The 19,033-nt window shown below is 43.2% G+C and overlaps 4 protein-coding genes across 4 annotated transcripts; all 4 read right to left on the bottom strand.

Moving 5' to 3' along the window:
• Positions 1-9,607: 9,607 nt before the first annotated feature.
• Positions 9,608-11,828, bottom strand: LOC9645115 (general transcription and DNA repair factor IIH subunit TFB2). Its single transcript, XM_024689869.1, has 13 exons — positions 11,696-11,828; positions 11,478-11,642; positions 11,359-11,427; positions 11,190-11,283; positions 11,015-11,121; positions 10,907-10,946; positions 10,791-10,850; positions 10,569-10,721; positions 10,344-10,516; positions 10,136-10,226; positions 9,998-10,078; positions 9,878-9,952; positions 9,608-9,819 (listed from the first exon to the last, which is right to left on the bottom strand). The coding sequence occupies exons 1-13, from the start codon at positions 11,809-11,811 to the stop codon at positions 9,676-9,678; spliced, it is 1,368 nt and encodes a 455-aa protein (XP_024545637.1). The 5' UTR covers positions 11,812-11,828; the 3' UTR covers positions 9,608-9,675.
• Positions 11,829-12,414: 586 nt separating this feature from the next.
• Positions 12,415-13,296, bottom strand: LOC112351636. The gene is made up of 3 exons (XM_024689870.1): positions 13,035-13,296; positions 12,919-12,935; positions 12,415-12,872 (listed from the first exon to the last, which is right to left on the bottom strand). Exons 1-3 carry the CDS (start codon positions 13,204-13,206, stop codon positions 12,444-12,446), a joined length of 618 nt encoding a protein of 205 aa, XP_024545638.1. The 5' UTR covers positions 13,207-13,296; the 3' UTR covers positions 12,415-12,443.
• Positions 13,297-13,795: 499 nt separating this feature from the next.
• LOC9648593 (fimbrin-1) lies at positions 13,796-16,570 on the bottom strand. Its single transcript, XM_024689868.1, has 14 exons — positions 16,458-16,570; positions 16,242-16,400; positions 15,941-16,179; positions 15,722-15,893; positions 15,616-15,654; positions 15,498-15,566; positions 15,333-15,449; positions 15,059-15,270; positions 14,857-15,009; positions 14,597-14,796; positions 14,344-14,495; positions 14,197-14,293; positions 14,048-14,139; positions 13,796-13,991 (listed from the first exon to the last, which is right to left on the bottom strand). Exons 1-14 carry the CDS (start codon positions 16,542-16,544, stop codon positions 13,872-13,874), a joined length of 1,908 nt encoding a protein of 635 aa, XP_024545636.1. The 5' UTR covers positions 16,545-16,570; the 3' UTR covers positions 13,796-13,871.
• Positions 16,571-16,812: 242 nt separating this feature from the next.
• LOC9648592 lies at positions 16,813-18,056 on the bottom strand. The gene is made up of 5 exons (XM_002984732.2): positions 17,819-18,056; positions 17,542-17,735; positions 17,035-17,377; positions 16,881-16,967; positions 16,813-16,830 (listed from the first exon to the last, which is right to left on the bottom strand). Exons 1-4 carry the CDS (start codon positions 17,891-17,893, stop codon positions 16,926-16,928), a joined length of 654 nt encoding a protein of 217 aa, XP_002984778.2. The 5' UTR covers positions 17,894-18,056; the 3' UTR covers positions 16,813-16,830; positions 16,881-16,925.
• Positions 18,057-19,033: the final 977 nt, after the last annotated feature.

Genomic DNA, 19,033 nt, shown 5'->3' with positions numbered 1-19,033 from the left:
TTTTGCCTTGGAAGCTCACAAGCAATGGTTAACAAAGGTGGTGGTGGTTAGAGATCACTAGCAACTTCTTTTGGTCCTATGCCCTTTGTTCCTCCTCCTAGTGGGTACAAGTAGCAGCAACCTACAAAACCTACTCCTAGCAAAATGGGTAGTATGGGTCATTGTTCTCATTGTGGAGAGTCAAAATATAGGTCCTCAGAATGTCCTAACAAACATAAGACAAGGTCTCGTATTAATGTTATGAGGGAAGACGGCAGTGGTGAAGTTAAAGGGGTTGACGAGTTGGTCAATGCAGACTATGAATAAGAGGAGGTAAGTTACTTTTGTTGTTTTCCTCAAGCTTTTCTCACAGCCAATGCAAACACTGATCCATTAAATGTATCTAGTAGGCTTTGTCTGTGGACACCGAATCCGAGTGATAATTGACATGGGAGCTACACACATTGTGATATCCAAAGACTTAGTTAAGTTGTTAGGATTGAATGCAAAGCAGATGTTACTTATGCACTTCCGATTTGCAGAAGGTGGGCAAGTAGCCAGAAAATTTGTGAGTGATGTTCCAATAAAAACATCCAAGTGGAAAGAAAGAGTGGACTTGGTAGTGTTGAAGATACCAGATTTTCAGATAGTGTTTGGTATGGATTTCTTCAACAAATATATTAAAGGGATTTATAGTGCTAGACAAAGTCGTATCACATTGAAGTCAGAAGGACATCCTAATGTGTCCTTCCAGCTGCAAAAGCGCTCCTCAAAGGATTGGGATGCTAAATTCCTGACTGCGAGGGCCACTCAAAAAGCAGCTAAAAAGGGATGTCAGACCTTTTGGGTTCAAGTGATGGAAGCTGAGATTATTAGTGACTCAATTCGAATTGGTGACGGGGTTGATCCTATACCAAAGAAGATATTGGAGTTGGCATGGAATCAAAATATCTTTCCGAAGGATTTGCCACCAAGGCTATCTCCTAGCCGTGAGGTTGATCATCACATTGAGATCATTCTAGGTTCTACACCATCTACAAATGCTCTATATCATTTGAATGTCAAAGAAATGGTTGAACTCAAGAAGCAACTCACAGAGCTTCTTGACAAAGGTCATATCCAACCAAGCAAGTCACTTTATAGAGCACCAGTCCTTTTTGTTATGAAAAAGGATGGAACCATAAGGATGTGTATTGACTATCAGGCACTCAACAAGATCACGGTAAAAAATAATTATCCTTTGCCTCGCATTGATGACTTATTTGACCAACTCTTAAAGGCTAAATATTTTATGCGATTTGATTTGCGGTCTGGATATCATCAGATTGGGTGGCAAATCATGATGTGGAGAAGACAACCTTCAAGACTCAGTATGAATCTTATGAGTTCCTTGTCATGCCGTTTGGGTTATACAATGCTCTGGCAACATTCAGCACTATGATGGATAGAATATTTGGAGATTATTTAGACATATTTGTTGTCCTATATATCAACAATGTTCTAGTCTTTAATGAAACATTGGAGGATCATTTGAAACACTTGGAGCTGGTGTTTCAGAAGTTGTGCGAACATAAACTATATACTAAGGAAAGTAAATGCGCTTTTGGACAATTACATGTAAACTTTCTCGGACATATATTTGGTGGTGGCGTAATTGAGGTGGATCCAAAGAAGGTGGAAGCAGTGAAGTCCTAGGAAGTCCTAACCACTATATCAGATGTTCATTCCTTTCTCGGTTTGGTGAGATACTATCGCATGTTTGTCCACAATTTTGCAAGAATTGCTCTTCCGTTGACTGAGTTGATGAAGAATAGTAGACCATTTCATTGGACACCAGCTTATCACCGTACTTTTGTATGGTTGAAGGAGATTTTGACTACGGTTTCTGTTCTTAGGATCCCAGATCTTGGTAAACCCTTTGAAGTGCATTGTGATGCATCTGGCTATGCTATTGGTGTTGTGTTACAGCAAGATTGTGATAAAGCGGTTAGTGTTACGCTGAGGTGACATGGTTGTCCCGTTGCGTTCTATTCCAAGAAATTGGATGAAACTCAATGAAGATGGCCAACGCACGAGAAAGAAATGTTTGCTATAGTGTCGGCACTGGAACACTGGAGACACTATTTGGGTAAACATACCAAGGTTTATATGAATAGTAACACACTAAGCTACTTTGCTACCTAGCCAAAGCTTACACCGAAGCAAACTCGTTGGCAAGAGAAGCTTGCTAGATATAATATTGAAATCATATATAAATCTGGTAAAGACAATATTGTTCCAGATGCATTGAGTCGTCAGGCTCAATTCTAGGCAATATCGGCAATCAGTTCGGACTGGTTGGAGGACGTTCGAGCTTCATATGGAAGTGATCCGTTGGTGAAGGCAATCTTATGCCATGTGGAGTTATCGAAGCAGAACCTTGATAGCGAAGTAGCGAAAGTTGCTAACTTCACCAATGCAAAGCTTCACTTCTTAGTTCAGGATGGGCTTATATTCTATAAGCAAGAAAGATTATATCTTCCCTTTAAGGATCTGCAACAATTATTTCTGTGGGAACATCATGATGTTCTGGCAGCGGGACATGGTGAAAAGCAGAAGACTCTAGCTTCATTGAAAAGGGATTTTTTTGGTTTGGTATGGAAGGTAATGTGGCAGACTATATCCATTCTTGCCCTCTATGCCAACAATGTAAGTGCAAAACTGAGAAGCAGGCTGAAAAGTTGTAGTGCATTCCAGCACCAGTATGGCCATTTCAGAGTGTGACACTTGATTTCGCCACTTGCTTGCCAAAGTCTAAGGGTTATGATACTTTGATGGTGGTTATGGATCGCTTGTTAAAGATTGCACACTTCATTCCAATTGTGGGAACAGTAAATGCGAAATAAGCAACAAAACTCTTTTTCCATGAAGTAGTGTATGTTCGTGGTCTTCCTGAAGAGATGATCTCGGATAAAGATTCGAGGTTTATGGGGAAGTTTTGGGGCACACTATTCCAGTTTTTTGGTACCAAATTGAAGTTTAGTATGGCTTATCATCCTCAAATTAATGGGTAAACCGAACGTGTGAATGCTCAAGTTGAGGATTATTTGCGGTACTATGCTGCAGCGACCAATGCGATTGGGTTGAGCATTTGGACACAGCAGAAACTTGTTATAACAACACATTTCACAGTGCTATTGGTTATTCTCCATGGGGAATGCTAGTGGGGTGCCTCAACAAATTGTTGTATCGAAACCAATATCTAAAGTGTTGGTCCCGGCTGTTGAGACTTATGCGGAGTAGCTACACCGAGGTTGGTCTAAAGCTACTAAGACGATGGGCAAAGCTCAAGATAGGTATCAACATGATAAGGATTAGCATCGTCAGGATGTATTCTATCAAGTAGGAGATTAAGTGTGGCTATCTTCCCAAAACTTGAACATTAAGGGATCTTTGTCTTGGAAGCTGTTACCAAGATATGTTGGACCCTATCAAGTATTGGCGCGAGTTGGTGATATATCCTACAAGTTGGATCTTCCGGATGAGTTGTCCCATGTACATGATGTGTTTCATGTCAGTTTATTGGCACCATATCTTGTTGATGTGGATCGCTCTATGGACATTCATCCCCCTCCAGAAGTTGTGCATGGTGACCTTGAGTATGAAGTTGAGGCGATTCTCTTGTCTTGCAAAGCTCGTGGTGGTCATTCAAAGGAATATTTAGTTAAGTGGAAAGGTTACCCGACTTGTGAATCAACTTGGGAATCTCTTAGGAATCTTACATATGCTCATGAGCTTGTCATGGAGTATGAGAATAGTAATATTTGTAAACTTTGTAAAAAATCTTGCAAAACAATAAAGTAATATATTTTTATAAATCAAATAATAAAGGGAACCAACTGTACCAACCTCCTACCGTCATGGTAGTAAGGAAAGAGTGTTTGTAAAGACTGGTTGACAAGTATCTTTTAATACCCGAAGTCACATTCGCGACACTCTCCTCCCGTTGGGGAAAATTGACGTCCTCGTCGATGCATACCCAAGTTTAACAAACCGTCAAGAAAAAAACTTCAAAAGTTAACGGAGCACATTATATGGAAAACACACCGACTTAAATGAGTTATGGAATGACCTCTCTTTTATGTCTAAAGATGTTAAGACTCAGACACCCTCCAGCCATCACCAACAAAGAAATGACTAATAGAGTTAGCCACCCTTTTTGCTCCAAGTACCACTTGGCTTATAAAGGAATGATACACCCCTGCCCACAGGGACATAGGGAAAAGGCCAAAGGCCCAACTTCCCTTGAGCAAGAAATCAACCCCATCGGAAAGATTTAGACAACTATTATAAACTAGCAGATTAAGTTGTTTACATGACCACACCCTTTTCAAAAATGAGCCATTGAGAGAGATGCAAAAACTTTTTATCAGTCTATAATAGTTATCCCCATGGTTATGGATTGGACCCATGCACCAAAGTGCCGAAGTCAATCTGCCAAAACTGACTTAAGTACTAATGAACGATAGAGATGAACATCCTACTTGAGCTAGTTGAGAAACTAGTTAATGACCTTGCACTTAAATTGGATAAACATAAAATAAAAACCTTATATGTTTCTTGTTGAGCATACTCAGCCTGGTTTGAGAAACTTGTGTTATTGGCTTATACTTGCTAGTATCAAGAACCCCCTTGATATTGAGTCTAATCCCTCAATATCGCTATATAATATCTTACTGTATTTGCCAAACACCCTCGCTATCATACCCTTTGCATTAGTCTCATTTTGTCCCAAATGCTATTTATAGAAAGTGTCTAAATTTGCTCATTTGGCATATCTACGAAACTGAACACAATGGTGTTTGTTTCGTGTCCAAATTCACAATTTAAGGACATTCCATCTTTAATAAGTTTCGAGCTTGTCCCAGAAACTAACTCCTGGTACTAAGGGAGGCTTGGGGTGAAAGCCCAAAATGTGTGTTCCTCATAGGCGGGGGGGGAGGGGGGGTGTTGTAGGGGGTTCCAAATGTATAGTAGGGATAGTGGTTGGAATGCATATTTGACCACCTGAGATATTAATTTGGCTCTCGTTGAGTTGTGTTGTTCCTTATTTTGTATCCGGCTTGGGTCTAAACCCAAACTCCATGCTGCTTTAGTCAGTGGGGTACCCTCCTCCTTCTGTTAGGCCACTGGTATGCCAAAATTGTGCCAGACACTATTTAACACCATTTTGTATGCAAGTGTTGGATATGGGGAGCTGGTGCACTGGACCCTCGTTTTGTAATGCAACGGGTTTGGAGTTTGGTTCCAAATTTAGGTGCACTGCACCAAGTCATTAGGCCACAGTGTTTCCCCCTTGGTATCCCAGAGTAAGTGTTGCACCCAATGTTTGGGATTTAGAGGGTCCCATGATCAAGTGTTATTGTACCAAAATATGTTAAGACCTTTGAGGTTTGGTGTGCTTGGCTGCTTGTGCATGTAGGGAGTGTAGCCAAACCTTAAATCCAATTTAACCCGAAGAGGGGGATTAGGAGAAAATTCAGGAATTCGTGAATGAATTACTAACGCTCCGTTGCTCGTGTAATAAATTGTTGAAACCAAGTAGGACCAAGTAAGAATTAATATAATAGATGGGAACCTTGGCAAGAGAATTTAATTAAGGCCAAAGCCATAGTGGTTGAATAGACGAAGTAAATTACAAATTGGAAAGAAAAAATTTATGGTTTACAACTTTGTATAGATTCATCTTCCCTTTCCATACTTTAAAAGAATATTAGCTTTAGTGCTTATTCTCAAAGAGATTCATAATTGGAGTGTATGCTAGTGGTTGGTCCTAATTAAAAAAGAAATATTAAAAGTTCACAAAATCATAGAAGAAATAAAAAACAGAGAAATCAACTTGAAGAGAATGATATCTCTACTAAAACATCTTAACTTCTCACCACCCCAACCACAACTCAAGTTGTGGTAGACAACTTGCAATTGTATAGCCATACACCATACTTCTAAACATCTTGGCTCCTAAGAGTTGCAATTTGTCTCTACTAGATTTCCATCCCTACGATAGAGCAAAAGTAGTGCTGCACATATCAACTGTCAGAAGTACCTCACACCCAGAGACATTACATAGCAAACTTGAATCTTGGCCTATCTCTTCCATGAAAGGTAATGAATTTCAGGCCCACCTCGCTCTTGATAAAACTTCTTCTTATTCCAGGAATGGTTTGACAGCCAACAACAGCCTCACTTACACTGAATTAATTCAGGATCATGAGCAAGATTCGAGAGATGAGCAGGTTTTTGGTTTTTGGTGTGTGGATCAATAGCCTTGGCACAACAACATATGTGGACCAGCTCTTTGATGGCGTCTGGGACGGGTATAAGAGGAAACCGTCTTTTAAGTTTCAAGCTCTTATAGTTTTGTTTGTACTCTGTAGGTGGATCCTTCTCGAAATACTAGAAAAATTGGAGCCAGGCTCCATCAACTGGAAGGCAGCCAATAAACCTCTCATCAAGATGCCGTTTAAGAACATGGAGAACTGCAACCAAGCCCTTGATGCTGCCCGAAAGCAGGTTGTCACTGGTAAACGTTGCAGGAAGCGACATCATTCAAGGCAATCACAAGCTCATACTTTTTTTTTTTGCTGATGACTTTTAAGCCGTTTACATGTCTTTGCCAGCGTTTCTGTGGCAATTGATGCGGTATCATACCCTCCATCTGCTGAAGAACATTAAATTGAGAGGGAAGGAGGTGTCTGATTACGACATCTTGAAACGGGTCAACAATAAAGTGAAGCGATCAGGCAAAGACAGCCGTACGGAGAGTTTCAAGGCAACAAACGTTGCTGTGAGCTAATGTTTGCAAGACACAAGTGGAACTGGAACTTCCAGGACAATAGCTTACCATCTGGCATCTTCTTCCGGCTGTAGAACCACGCGTTGTAAACTGGCAGCTCGTGACCAAAGGAGTAACAGGCAAGCAAATGAACTTAGACCCATCCAAATTAATCGATATAATCTTATGAATTGCAGATGACGAGAAGAAACAAAACGCGGTGTACGTGATCAGTGTGGCCAGGAAGCTCGGTTGCAGCGTGTTCTTGCTGTGGCATGACATTGTCCGAGGTAGTTTTATTTTTCGTTTTTCCAGCGAGGGATTTCTTGTTATCTTCTTTCGCAGGTGAGACCCAAGATGGTGATGATCTTGGTAGCCACCGTGATGCTGTGCGAGAAGGCTAAAAAAAGCTGTCAGTACAGCTGCTGTTCTTGAGCTCCACAACGAGGCTTCATTATTTCGTTTCATCATTCTCTCCTCTGATTTTTTCATTGTAAAGAGGAATTCTTTGTAATACTCACGTTCGTCCTCAATTATGGGGCATTTTTTCCTTTGGTTTCTAGCTCGATTGCGCGCGCGAGTGTCTCTGCTCCAGAGTTTTATAGCGGCCAGCCAGATGGATGTGGAGCCAAGCGCATTTTTACTCCTAAATGAGGAGATGGATGTGGGGCAGCTGGACTTAACGCTTCTTAGCGTGAGTGAGGTAAGATAAAAATAAACGAGAAGAAGAAGAAGAAATGAACAGGATTCTCACCGATTGTTCCTCTCTTTCAGATGAAGAGCTTGTCATTGAAAGTATGGCTTCCTTTTGGAGCTTTTGGTAAGTGGTATGTGCAGAGGCACTCATAGTGGACGAAAGCCTGGTGACATCGCTAGAAGTTTGTAGATGGTTATCACGCTCTGTTGGTCTTGCTCAAAGCAGGGCTCCGCTATTTATTTCGACAAAAAGTATATGCTTCTCACTCACCATCTGTGACAACAAACTCACGTGAAAACTCGACTGTCTCCCTGGTGCAATTGGCTTCGTGGTACATCCAGTTGCTTCTCGTGTAGCAGACGAGATGCATCTCGGCCTCAAGATGAAGCTTGAACCGGAGCGGAACCTTGGACGCCATGCTTGCGGGCAGATGCCACACAACGACTGGAAAGTCTTCCACACTGATACTTGTGGTCCCTCCTCGCAATGGCGGCTAACCTTAAAAGCAATAAAAACATGATTTACCTTTAGGGAGCCGATGCCAGAATATGGTTTGGATGGATTATACTTCATCCCATTGTGATTCCAGCGAAGGAGTTTCCACTCAAGCTCAGTGTTCCCTGGAACTCCAACAGTGATGGACTCGTATTCCATTGGCTCTTCAAGTGATCGTCCCCACGTTTTCTTTAATTTGAGAGATAGTGGCCATAAATTAAGTTGAGCTCCAATCTCAGCATCGCAGCTCGTGGTATGTGTGCTGGAATTGCCATCGCTATCGCGGAAATCGTAGAGAACAATGTCAGAGCTCTCCATCTCACCAAGCTGTGGCTCGATCCGGAGTTTGACGCGGTACGGGTAGAATCCCAGAGCCTTGGCGCTGATGGTTACATCCTCGTCGTCCACACCCACAAAGAGGCTCCTGATCTCCAGAGCAACTTCGAAGTTGGCGCGGCTCTCCCGAACGCAGGGCAGGATCAGCATGGCAATGCCCACGAGCTGCTGGCGCTTGGGCAGTCCGTTGGGAAGATCAAGGCACAGCCGCCGGTCGAGTGGTGTTTTGTCGGCCTTTGTGTTGATTTGAATGCACCTGCATCTCCTCCGGAGAGATGTGCCACGAGCTGGCAAACTTCGAGACAATGAGCTGCCCATTGCGATTGCGGTGATAAGAGGAAGTGGAATGGGTGAATATATCCTTTAGAGAAGTCGCCGGGTTTATTTTGTCTGAATCCTGTGCTTCCATCTGTGGTATGGATAGAGGGTTCACTCAATGAATAATCTTCTTTATTCTGGGAGAAAAAGGTCGAGCTGTTGGATGGGAAATTTGTGTTGATTGCCTCCAGAAAGACGTGTCACAGGCTGGAAAAATTCTAGAAAAGCTGGCCATTGGGGTGATGAAATCGATGACCAAAGCTTCTGATCCAGATTCTGACAGTGATATGGCGGACTACATTGACGGCCACAAGATCCGATGTACGGCAATAATCACGGCTGCCAGTCGGTCTCATGCTGCCACACCTTGTAACTGGCTGCTGGGATTGCCAACTTTTGGTCCCTGTACAGGGCTCGTGGCTCCCGTCGGGACCGGTTCGAGTCCGTTCGTCAAGCCGCTAAGATCCTTCTATTTTTCTTCAGTGGATGACGAGTTGAAGTGGTGGGGAGTTTGGAGGAAGAAAGCGGAGCTCCAAACCCATGATGGGGATGGTGTGGCATGAACGGGCCACGGCTCATCAGCGACGGGTGCGTGGCCACCGCACCCAGACTTACAGTGTCCTGGTCGGGATCCGAACGAATCTTAGAGTCTAGTTTCTAAGAAATGAGTTTGTACCTGGTCACTGGAACAGAACGTATGCTTTCACCCGAGAAATCCGAAGTATACAGATTCTTCTGTCCTTTTGAATTCAAAGTCGAAGATGCCAGGACCTTTGGGATCAACCAAAAACTAGCTAAGTGGACTTGGGCGACAATAAAAATTTGCATGGACTCTTCTTCTTGGTTCACACCATCAATTTTCCTTTGCAATAGTGAGGAGAACATCATAAAAATCATTTAAACCGAGTCAAACAAAGAAAATGTCAAAGAAGGAAGAAAAGTCCACCCAAAACATTCACGCTAAGAAAAAAAACATAAGAATTACTCCGTCAAAAGAACTAAGAAAATTTGCACAAAGGATTAGCATTTCGAAAATTTATTTTTTCTTGTTGATGTTTTGAAGGAAGGCTCGAATGGCTTCATGGTGTTCGCCACCCACGACGATCATTTTCCTGTTAGCGTCCTCCCACAAAAGCCCATTTCGATCCCTGGCGTGAGCCACCACTGACTCGTAAACAGACTGATGCATTCGAATAATAGACGGATTAAAATACCATTGTTTGTGAAGAGTTGCTTACCGTGCTTGGGAAGCCTTCGTAGCAGTACGCGGGAAGATATTGCACTCTCACGCGGTCCGATTCCCACAGACGAATCTAGATTGTAGAGATCAGGCTCAGTTTCTACGAGTGAGCTTGTACCTGGTCGCAAACAGTCTCTGGAACCGAAGGAACTTTTTGAGCTACAAACGGATGAGCGTGCTGCTGGAGAAATTTGATAATCTGCAGGCCAAGAGAAACGTTATTACCAACAACAAGAAAAGCTTTGAGAGATCAGACCTGGTCTGCAGATATTCCACTCGCAAACGCGCCGTTGACACTCTCCTTTGTGATGCTCCCGACAAGAATGTTTGGAAGAACGTACTCGGTCCTGTAAAAAAGATTCACAAAATGCAGCACTAAGTTGGTAAATGCGAAATTTCTAGCATTTGCTACATACCTGCTAGCAGTTGCTTAAACAAAACAAAGCTAAAATTACTCCACTAACCTGACAAAAACATGGAGCGTCTCGATATGAAGCTTCGAAGACGTGTACGCGTAGACTCTGAAGTTCGTTTCCACCATGATAAATCCCTCCGTTTGCCATGCTGATGATTCAGACAAACTCGCTGAAAGACCAGTAGCGAGTCTCGTTGGAATGAACCATCGATCTTTCATACCCTGTGAACATTTTTCTGTTAGTTTTGTGCGTCATTAAGATCAATGACAGTACCTTTTGGAGCTGCAACACCCCGAGCATTGCGAGCTCCTCCGCGAAATTGCGTTGGCTGTTTGGAAGTGAATCCATGCTATATGGCTCGCCGACGCTGTAGAATCCAATCTCCAAAAGGAAGCGGATTAGCTCTCCAGTGTCTATTTGACGAGCCTAAAATCAAAAAGTAGAAAAGAGAAATGCTAAGAACAAACTCGCAAAACTAAAGAGTGAGACAAGAACCTCTGCATATTGAACGTACTCTCGGATCACTCTCCAAAGCTGAGAGTTCCTATCCAGCAACTGCAAGACAGATTTCGTCAGAGAAGAAACTCTTGACAGAATTCCAGTGCACTTACAAGGAACTGAAAGCCAGCTGGAGTGATTTTAGGATCCTGGCTAAAAGAAAACCAAACGAAATCCTTAAGGCAACCAAAAAAAAAAAAAAAACACAAAAGAGACGCTACCCTGAAGTAAGCAAATCGGCCTTTTGGAAGAGCTGGACGATGAATCCGTTGGTCGATGCGGATGGGCCATCCGGAGAGGCAAAGTTGACGAGCTGGAGAACAACTGACTGCAGCAGGTAGCATGCACGTAAGTAACTCGACTCGCAGAAAAAACTTTCACGCTTGAAAACCATGCCTCCCATTTTTCAGTCGCATAGTCGTCCAGCTCCTTCGCGGACGGCATCCTCACGGCGATGTCTGGAGGCAAGGGGTCCCTGGGAGTTCCTAAACTGAGAGAACAACAAGCAAGAGAGAAAGATGATGAATCAGCAAGGACGAGAGAAAGAAAGAAAGAAAGAAGTTACCCAGTAGACAATGCCAGTCGTAGTTGCTCCTGAAACTTGGGATTAACTCTGTAGTGTGTTTCTTTCTTCCTGGAAAGGATTCTCAGCGGGAAGAAGTATGGCGGGGAACGAAAGCTTACTTCTCTTCTGGAAGGAAAACTCTGAGCTGGACTAGCCTGTCCACCGCATTTTTGTGCTTGGCAACAGCGTCTCCCTTGATCCATTCCAGCAGCATCTTGTCCGGAACCGCGGCATCCAGGTAGAGCAATCGCAACACGTAGAGCTTCGCCAATGGCGGCAGCGATCTGATTGGAACCACGCTCAGACAAGAAAGAGAGCGAGCGAGAGGAAGAAAAACCTCAAGACCGCCTGGCAAGTCCATTTGCTGGCGTAGAGCGCGTCGATCCTGGCGGCGGTGAGGCAGGATGCGACCAAATCCATGAAATCGCGCGTCGCCCTCCGCACATTCGGCATCGTTGCCACACCTCCTAAAACCCTAAATCCAAGTAAGGTAAAGTAGCTTAATGACCGTCTCTTTGACCCTTTTGACGAGGTAAAAGTTGACTTATGGCACGGTCTCCGCCAAGTTTTCAGGAGATCGACCAGAAGGACAAGTCTAGTGTAATCGAAAGTATGAAAGGCTTATCGTTGCCTGTCATTTATATGGTTTCTGCCTTTTGGATCCCACTTGGCTGCTCAACGTGCAAGTGGCTGCTCTGGGGCATGATTAACGAGAAATGAGAGAAAAAGAAACACGGAGTCATACATTTCCTTGCCATAAAGTCGTATTGCTTGTGGTGATCCGTTTGCGATCATAAACGTCATGTTCTGGAATATCACAAAGGCTTAGCCGTCATAGACCCGTGAAAGAACAGAAAGAAAGAAATACAAACCTTGTAACTTAACAAAGAAAGGAGAAAGAATCGAAGCTCTTACAGGCTATCTCAGTCACGAGAGATCCCGGCGGCTATTCCACACTGCTCGTTGCTTCTTGGACCTATAAACGAGCAAGCTCTTAAGCGAACCGCTGGAAAGCGAAGAACGAACGTCCTGTAATAAAAATGGGAGGCACCGGTCTAACAAACACATGCAGTGTTTCGATATTATTAAGCCGTGTAGTTTGTTTTCACCATGACAAACCATGCTGATGCTTCGGACAAAATCGCCCAGAGGACAGTCGCAAGTCTCGTCGATCTATCATACAGTTTTCTGTTTGTTTTGGGATCAATGACAGTACCTTTTGGAGCTGCAACACCCCGAGCATTACGAGCTCTTCCGCGACAATGCGCTGGCTGTTTGGAATCCACGCTGGCTGTTTGGAATCCATGCTGTATGGCTTGCAGACGCCATATAATCCAATCTCCAAAGGGAAGCGGATTAGCTCTCCGGTGTCTATTTGACGAGCCTAAAATCGAAAGGTAGAAAAACATTGCGTTAAGAACAAGGCCGCAAAAAGTAAAGAGCGAGACAAGATCCTCTTCATGTTGAACGTACTCTCGGATCACTCTCCAAAGTTGAGAGTTCCTATCCAGCAACTGCAAGACAGATACCGTCAGAGAAGAAATTCTGAAGTGCACTTACAAGGGACTGAAAGTATCCTGGCTAAATAACGAAATCGTTCAGTTATAAGGCAACAAGGAAGAACAAAAGAGAAAAGCACCCTGAAGGTGAGTGAAGTGGCGACGAACGAAACTTACTTCTCTTATGGAAGGCAAACTCCATGGCAACAGCGTCTCCCTTGATCGATTCCAGCAGCATCTTGTTCGGAACAGATCGCAATGCGTACGGCGGCAGCGATCCTTCCAGACAAGAGAGAAAGAGGAAGAAAAACCTCAAGACTGCCTGGCAAGTCCATTTGCTGACATTCATTCGTGGAATCCTCTAACCTAGCCCGGAGGTACGGCAGCATCGATCCTGGCGGGGTGAAGCAGGATGCGACAAATTCATGAAATTGCACCGTTGCGCACCTCCAAAAACCCTAATCACGAAGAATACGCCTGGTTCTTATCTTATTACATCAAAAAATTGAAAATCGAGATTGATCACATGACATTCACAGCATGCAAAGCTTTGGAGGTTCACACTCGAGACTACTGTTTCTTAACCATCTCTCCCGCTGGACATCCCAAGGGGTTCTTCTTCGATGTCTTGTGGAACATGAGATTCCAGCATTGCTACAAGCCTTTCACTCTTGTGTGGGGCACTTCTCTGGACGAGTGATAACATAGCTCCTTCTCCAGTATGGCTACTACTGGCCATGGCTCCACTAAGACACTCTTGAGTATGTTAGGACATGTGAGAAGCGCCAAAGGTTCAACCCATGCAGCCACATTGCAAGGTTTCCCTTTTAGTGTATGACATCTCCAAGGCTGTTCTTGCTGCTCCACATCCATCTCCTCATTTAGGAGGAAAAATGCGCTTGGTGAACCATTGTCCCTGGCTGAAACACTCGCTATGATTGAGGAAGAACGTGAGTATTACAACGAATTCTTTTTTACAATGAAAAAATCACAGGAGAAAATGAAGAAACAAAATTAAGAGACCTCGTTGTGGAGCTCAAGAACAGCAGCTGTATTGGCAGCTTTCTTAGCCTTCTCGCCCAGACTCCACAGCATCACAGTGGCTGCCAAGATCATCACCATCTTGGGTCTCACCTGCGAAAGCAAATAAGAAAGAAATCCCTCGCTGGAAAACGAAAAAATAAAACTACCTCGACAATGTCATCCCACAGCAAGAACACGCTGCAACCGAGCTTCCTGGCCACACTGATCACGTACACCGCGTTTTGTTTCTTCTCGTCATCTGCAATTCATAAGATTATATCGATTCATTTGGACGGGACTAAGTTCGTTTGCTTGCCTGTTACTCCTTTGGTCACGAGCTGCCAGTTTACAACGCGTGGTTCTACAGCCCAGAGAAGATCGAGGAAGAAGATGCCAGATGATAAGCTCTTGTCCTGGAAGTTCCAGTTCCACTCAAACATTAGTTCACAGCAACGTTTGTTACCTTAAAACTCTCCATACGGCTGTCTTTGCCTGATCGCTTCACTTTATTGTTGGCCCATTTCAAGATGTCGTAGTCAGACACCTCCTTCCCTCTCAATTTAATGTTCTTCAGCAGCTGGAGGGTATGATACCGCATCAATTGCCACAGAAACGCTGACAAAGACATGTAAACGGCTTAGCAGTCATCGACACAAAAAAAAAAAAAAAAAAGAAGAAGAAAAAAAAGAAAGAAAGAAAGAAAAGGAAAAACTTACCGAGTATGAGCTTGCGATTGCCTTGAACGATGTCGCTTCCTGCAACGTTTACCAGTGACAACCTCAGCTTTCGAGCAGCATCAATGGCTTGGTTGCAGTTCTCCACCTTCTTAAACGGCATCTTGATGGGAGGTTTATTGGCTGCCTTCCAGTTGATGGAGCCTGGCTCCAATTTGTCTAGTATTTCGAGGAGGATCCACCTACAGAGTACAAACAAAACTATCAGAGCTTGAAACTTAAAAGACGGTTTCCTCTTATACCCGTCCCAGACGCCATCAAAGAGCTGGTCCACATATGTTGTTGTACCAAGGCTATTGATCCACACACGAAAAACCCGCTCATCTCTCGAATCCTGCTCATGATCCTGAATTAATTCAGCGTAAGTGAGGCTGTTGTCGGCTGTCAAACCATTCCTGGAATAAGAAGTTTTATCAAGAGCGAGGTGGGCCTGAAATTAAATACCTTTCATGAAAGAGATAGGCCAAAAAAGCAAGATTCAAGTTTGCGGAGCCGCATGTAATGTCTCTGGGTGTGAGGTACTTCCGACAGTTGATACGCTCAGCCTGAGCAAGCACTGCTTTTGCTCTATCGTATGGATCTTGGAGATCTAGCGGAGACAAATCGCAGCTCTCAGGAGCCAAGACGTTTAGAAGTACGCTGTATGCTTCCCCATCCTACAACATCAAGTTGCTCAGTTTTAAGAGTGTTTCAGTTCGGTACGAATGTTGGTCTCTACCTTAAGATCTGACGAAAAGTTAGTAATTTCTCTGGAAAACCCAGCCTTCTGCAGGTGGTAGTTGACCCATTTTAACAACACCTTTTCAGCTGGAAGACGAAGAAGCTCTTCTATATCCTGCAAACTCCAAAAACTTAGAATTTTTCATAGTTCATTTTCTATTACCTCTGTATCGTTTAGCATCTCCGCGAGCTCTGGTGCTGCTTTCAAGTTGACACCAGAAAGCAATTGAATCTGGCGACACACTGAAGCTAAAACTTAATAGTTGCAACATGATATCTACCTTTATTATTTGAGATAGCAGACCCAAGACGAGGTGAGACTGCATAGAAAAAAAAAGAAAAGGATCAGTCAAACTGTTTTTGCGCATAAAATGGAAACAGGCGTACTCTTCCAGCGATCAAATCTTCGGTTCCAATGTTGACAACCGAGCAACCAATTGCCTTTGCAGAGTTCAAGCACAGTGTCTGATTCTCGATCTTTTCCCAGGGATTGAGATTCTTTTTCATATTGAGAGCCCTCTCATCGATGGTTCCGGGAACCGCAACGTTAATCAGTTTGCTGCAAGAGCAGTGATGAATTTTTCAGCCGACAGGAAACTCACTCACCAGATCAGTATACCGTCCTGGACAGCGTCAAAGAGATCATCCGTGGACGAGTCAATCGGAAGAATGTCCCTCAAGTCAGGATCATCGGCAAGATGGCTATTAATATGATCGGCGTATGCTTTTTTCTCGGAGTCGTGCACAGTGTGAATCAATGTGGTAGTTGATCTTTTCAGGAACTCGGACGCTGGGCTCTTTTGGGGGCTGATTTTGACGCCGCTCTTTTGCATCTCCAAGTATATCTGCAGAGGCAAGAATGTTCGATTGAGAAACTTCGGAAAAGATGATTGCTTCGCTTCGTTACCGACAGAAAGGCCTCAAAATCCAAGCTGCTGCTCCTTTCTTTCACAATGGAGGCCACCTCCTCCTCTGTTAGCGGTTCTTGGATGAAAGCCAGTTTTGAAAGTCCATCTTTGAACTCTTTGGCGGTGATCACGTCGCTGCTGCTCCCCAACGATTCAAACTACGCAGGAGAAAGCTGAGAAAAAGAAAGAAAAAAGACGCTTTGCAGCGTCTTTACCTCGGATTTGAGCGAGCGAAGCTCATTCTGCGTGAATTGGCTCGCCAAGAGAGGATCGGACACCACAACGCCCCCAAAAGCAGCCATCCCCACAGCTCAGTCGCTCATCCAAGTTGGTCGCCAATTCCCTAAAAGACCGGTGGAAGGAGCCACACCAAAATCGAGCTTTCTTTTTCGTCTCTCTGCCTTCTTTGCACCAGCCCGCTTCTTTCCGTACGCAGATATACCTAAACCCCCCTTCTTCCCGTACGTCCTCGCTGTCGATTTCTTGTCTTTGAATGCCGCGTGAACTGTTTCCCCAATGCCAGGATGGATTAAACCGCTATGATCCAGACCAACGCTTCTGCCAAAATTCTGCGAGAAAAACCAGCTCCTGAGGAGTCACTTGAGACAAAAGGAAACGCTTTGCACGTTGTTGCAAACCTGGAGTTTAATGCCGGGTACAAGGACAAAGTTGCTCTACAGCGCTTATTCTCCGCTAGCACGCTTTTCGTTATCATCCCCAGTGTCCTGCACGGATAGAGGTATCACACTTATCGCCAAACGGAGAGAAAAGAAAAAGATTGTAAAATCCCACCTTTGTTGACGAGCTCGAGCAATTCTCCTTCTCCTGGATCCGGAAGAGCGAGGCGTAGTACGTTGGATCATAGATCGAGCCACCGAGGATCTGGTCGCTTATGGACGTCTGTCTGGCGCTCCGGGGAGTGGAAACCGCTGGAGTAGCACCAGCAGCGGGCTGGACGAGGCTCTGGTAGTAACTAGCGAGACTATCCGTGGCGAGAGACGGTCCTAGCCGGTACATTTGCAGCCAAACCAGCGCCGAGAAGCTCCGGACCGTGAAGCCGATGATCTCCATCCATAGCGCGAGCTCCAGCGAGAAGATCGACAGCGTGCCAATTCGTGGAGATCGGCCGTAATGCCTGCACGTAGAGAAAACTCTTTAGAATCTTAGAATAAAGAAACTCTCGAGGAGAAACAAAACACTGTAAAGCACAAGCGTGACAACTCTCTTAGATTAAAGAACAACAACAAAAAAAAAAGAAAAAGGAGCAAAGCAAGAAGAAATAGCACGTAAGAAACTTACCTGATCTCGTAGGAGAAGAAAATAAACCAAAGTATGTCGAGAAGCAAGGCACACACTAGCAATGCGGCGTAAGCGCGGCCAAGGGTTTGACTCCCACTCTCAATCGCCACAAGAGCAAACAACGCGATCGCAAGATTTGCAAGCAAGACCCCCGTGTAGAGCGCGCCGAGGGAGCCGATCAGCGCACAGGACACCTGTGGCAGCAGAAGATCACAAGTGGATGAAATTGGGATGGATCTGAGCTGAAGTAAATGGATGGAAGGGAACAATAAATCACCTGGACATAGAGTAAAACCACCGCCAGCGACTGCACTCGATCGTAGTCCTGAATGCAGTCGATAAGCCAGCGCATAGCTCCGCGCAGGAGCCTCCCTCCCCAGAACCCTAGAAACCCATTTGGAAAGAAATGGCGATAAGACAAATAGCGAAGCTCCAGCCGTTCCGCTCAATGAATTATCAAGATTTTTCTGGCATATGAGAAAGATCCATCATGAGTGCTCATGTCGCCAATGCATCACCTAGATTCTTCTTTTCATTCTTCTGAGAGATTACTTATTTCATTTCACTATCACTGTGACAAATCAACATATATCTGGATGCTAAATCTCTCAAAAAAATTGTTCTTAGATATTCCAAAATTATTAATATTGAGAAAATGCGGAAACGGTTATAATATTTTATTTTTCTTGTTGGTAATGTAACAACATTAACAATTTTTTTATATACATTACTAACAAATATTATAAATTAAAGAGTTTAATAATTTCTAATATAAATATCTTTTAAATCTAATCTGGTGTACAAAATATAGCATATTTTGTTCTAAACTATAAATTTATATTTTAGCTCAAGTCATTATGTAGCAAAATAAAGCTTTATAGATGCAAGTGCTTCAAAACACAAATTTTAAATTAGGTTGTAATGGCTAAAAATATTGTGTAATTTTTATTAAGATTGTTTTGATGCTTTGTTTAAGAGTTACATGCATGGAAAGTGCTTTCCAAAGACCATACTCTAATCATCAAGTAAGAAATAAAAAAGTAATGCAAAAGTCTATATAAAATTATTTGGAGCAGTGAGAGAAAATTAAAATCCTAAAGCTACTTACACACCTAAAGTGTGTGTTTTTCAGCTCATATAGATGATGAAATCTTAATAAATTAAATTCACGTGATGAAAATTTAAAAATATAGTATATAAATATAATATATATAAATAAAAAATATATATAATGTATATTAGCAATAAGAAATCAAATTAATGTTAAATCTTGATTACCATTAATTTTAAGAGGAGAAAATCACAACCGTTAGATTAAAAATATCCTAAAATATTCCTGGATATTCTAAGCATTTCTGTTACACCAAAAATTATGTTATTAAATAATTTCAAATTTTTATACTATTAGAATTATTTTTATGGAAATTTTAATTTAACTAAATTTATTCTAATACTAAAAATATATAATCAGATTATAATCATTTTGAATCAC

This window comes from Selaginella moellendorffii, unplaced genomic scaffold (genome assembly GCF_000143415.4).
Source record: "Selaginella moellendorffii unplaced genomic scaffold, v1.0 SELMOscaffold_64, whole genome shotgun sequence".
Lineage (NCBI taxonomy): Eukaryota > Viridiplantae > Streptophyta > Lycopodiopsida > Selaginellales > Selaginellaceae > Selaginella > Selaginella moellendorffii.
This window is presented reverse-complemented; position numbering and strand designations above follow the sequence as displayed.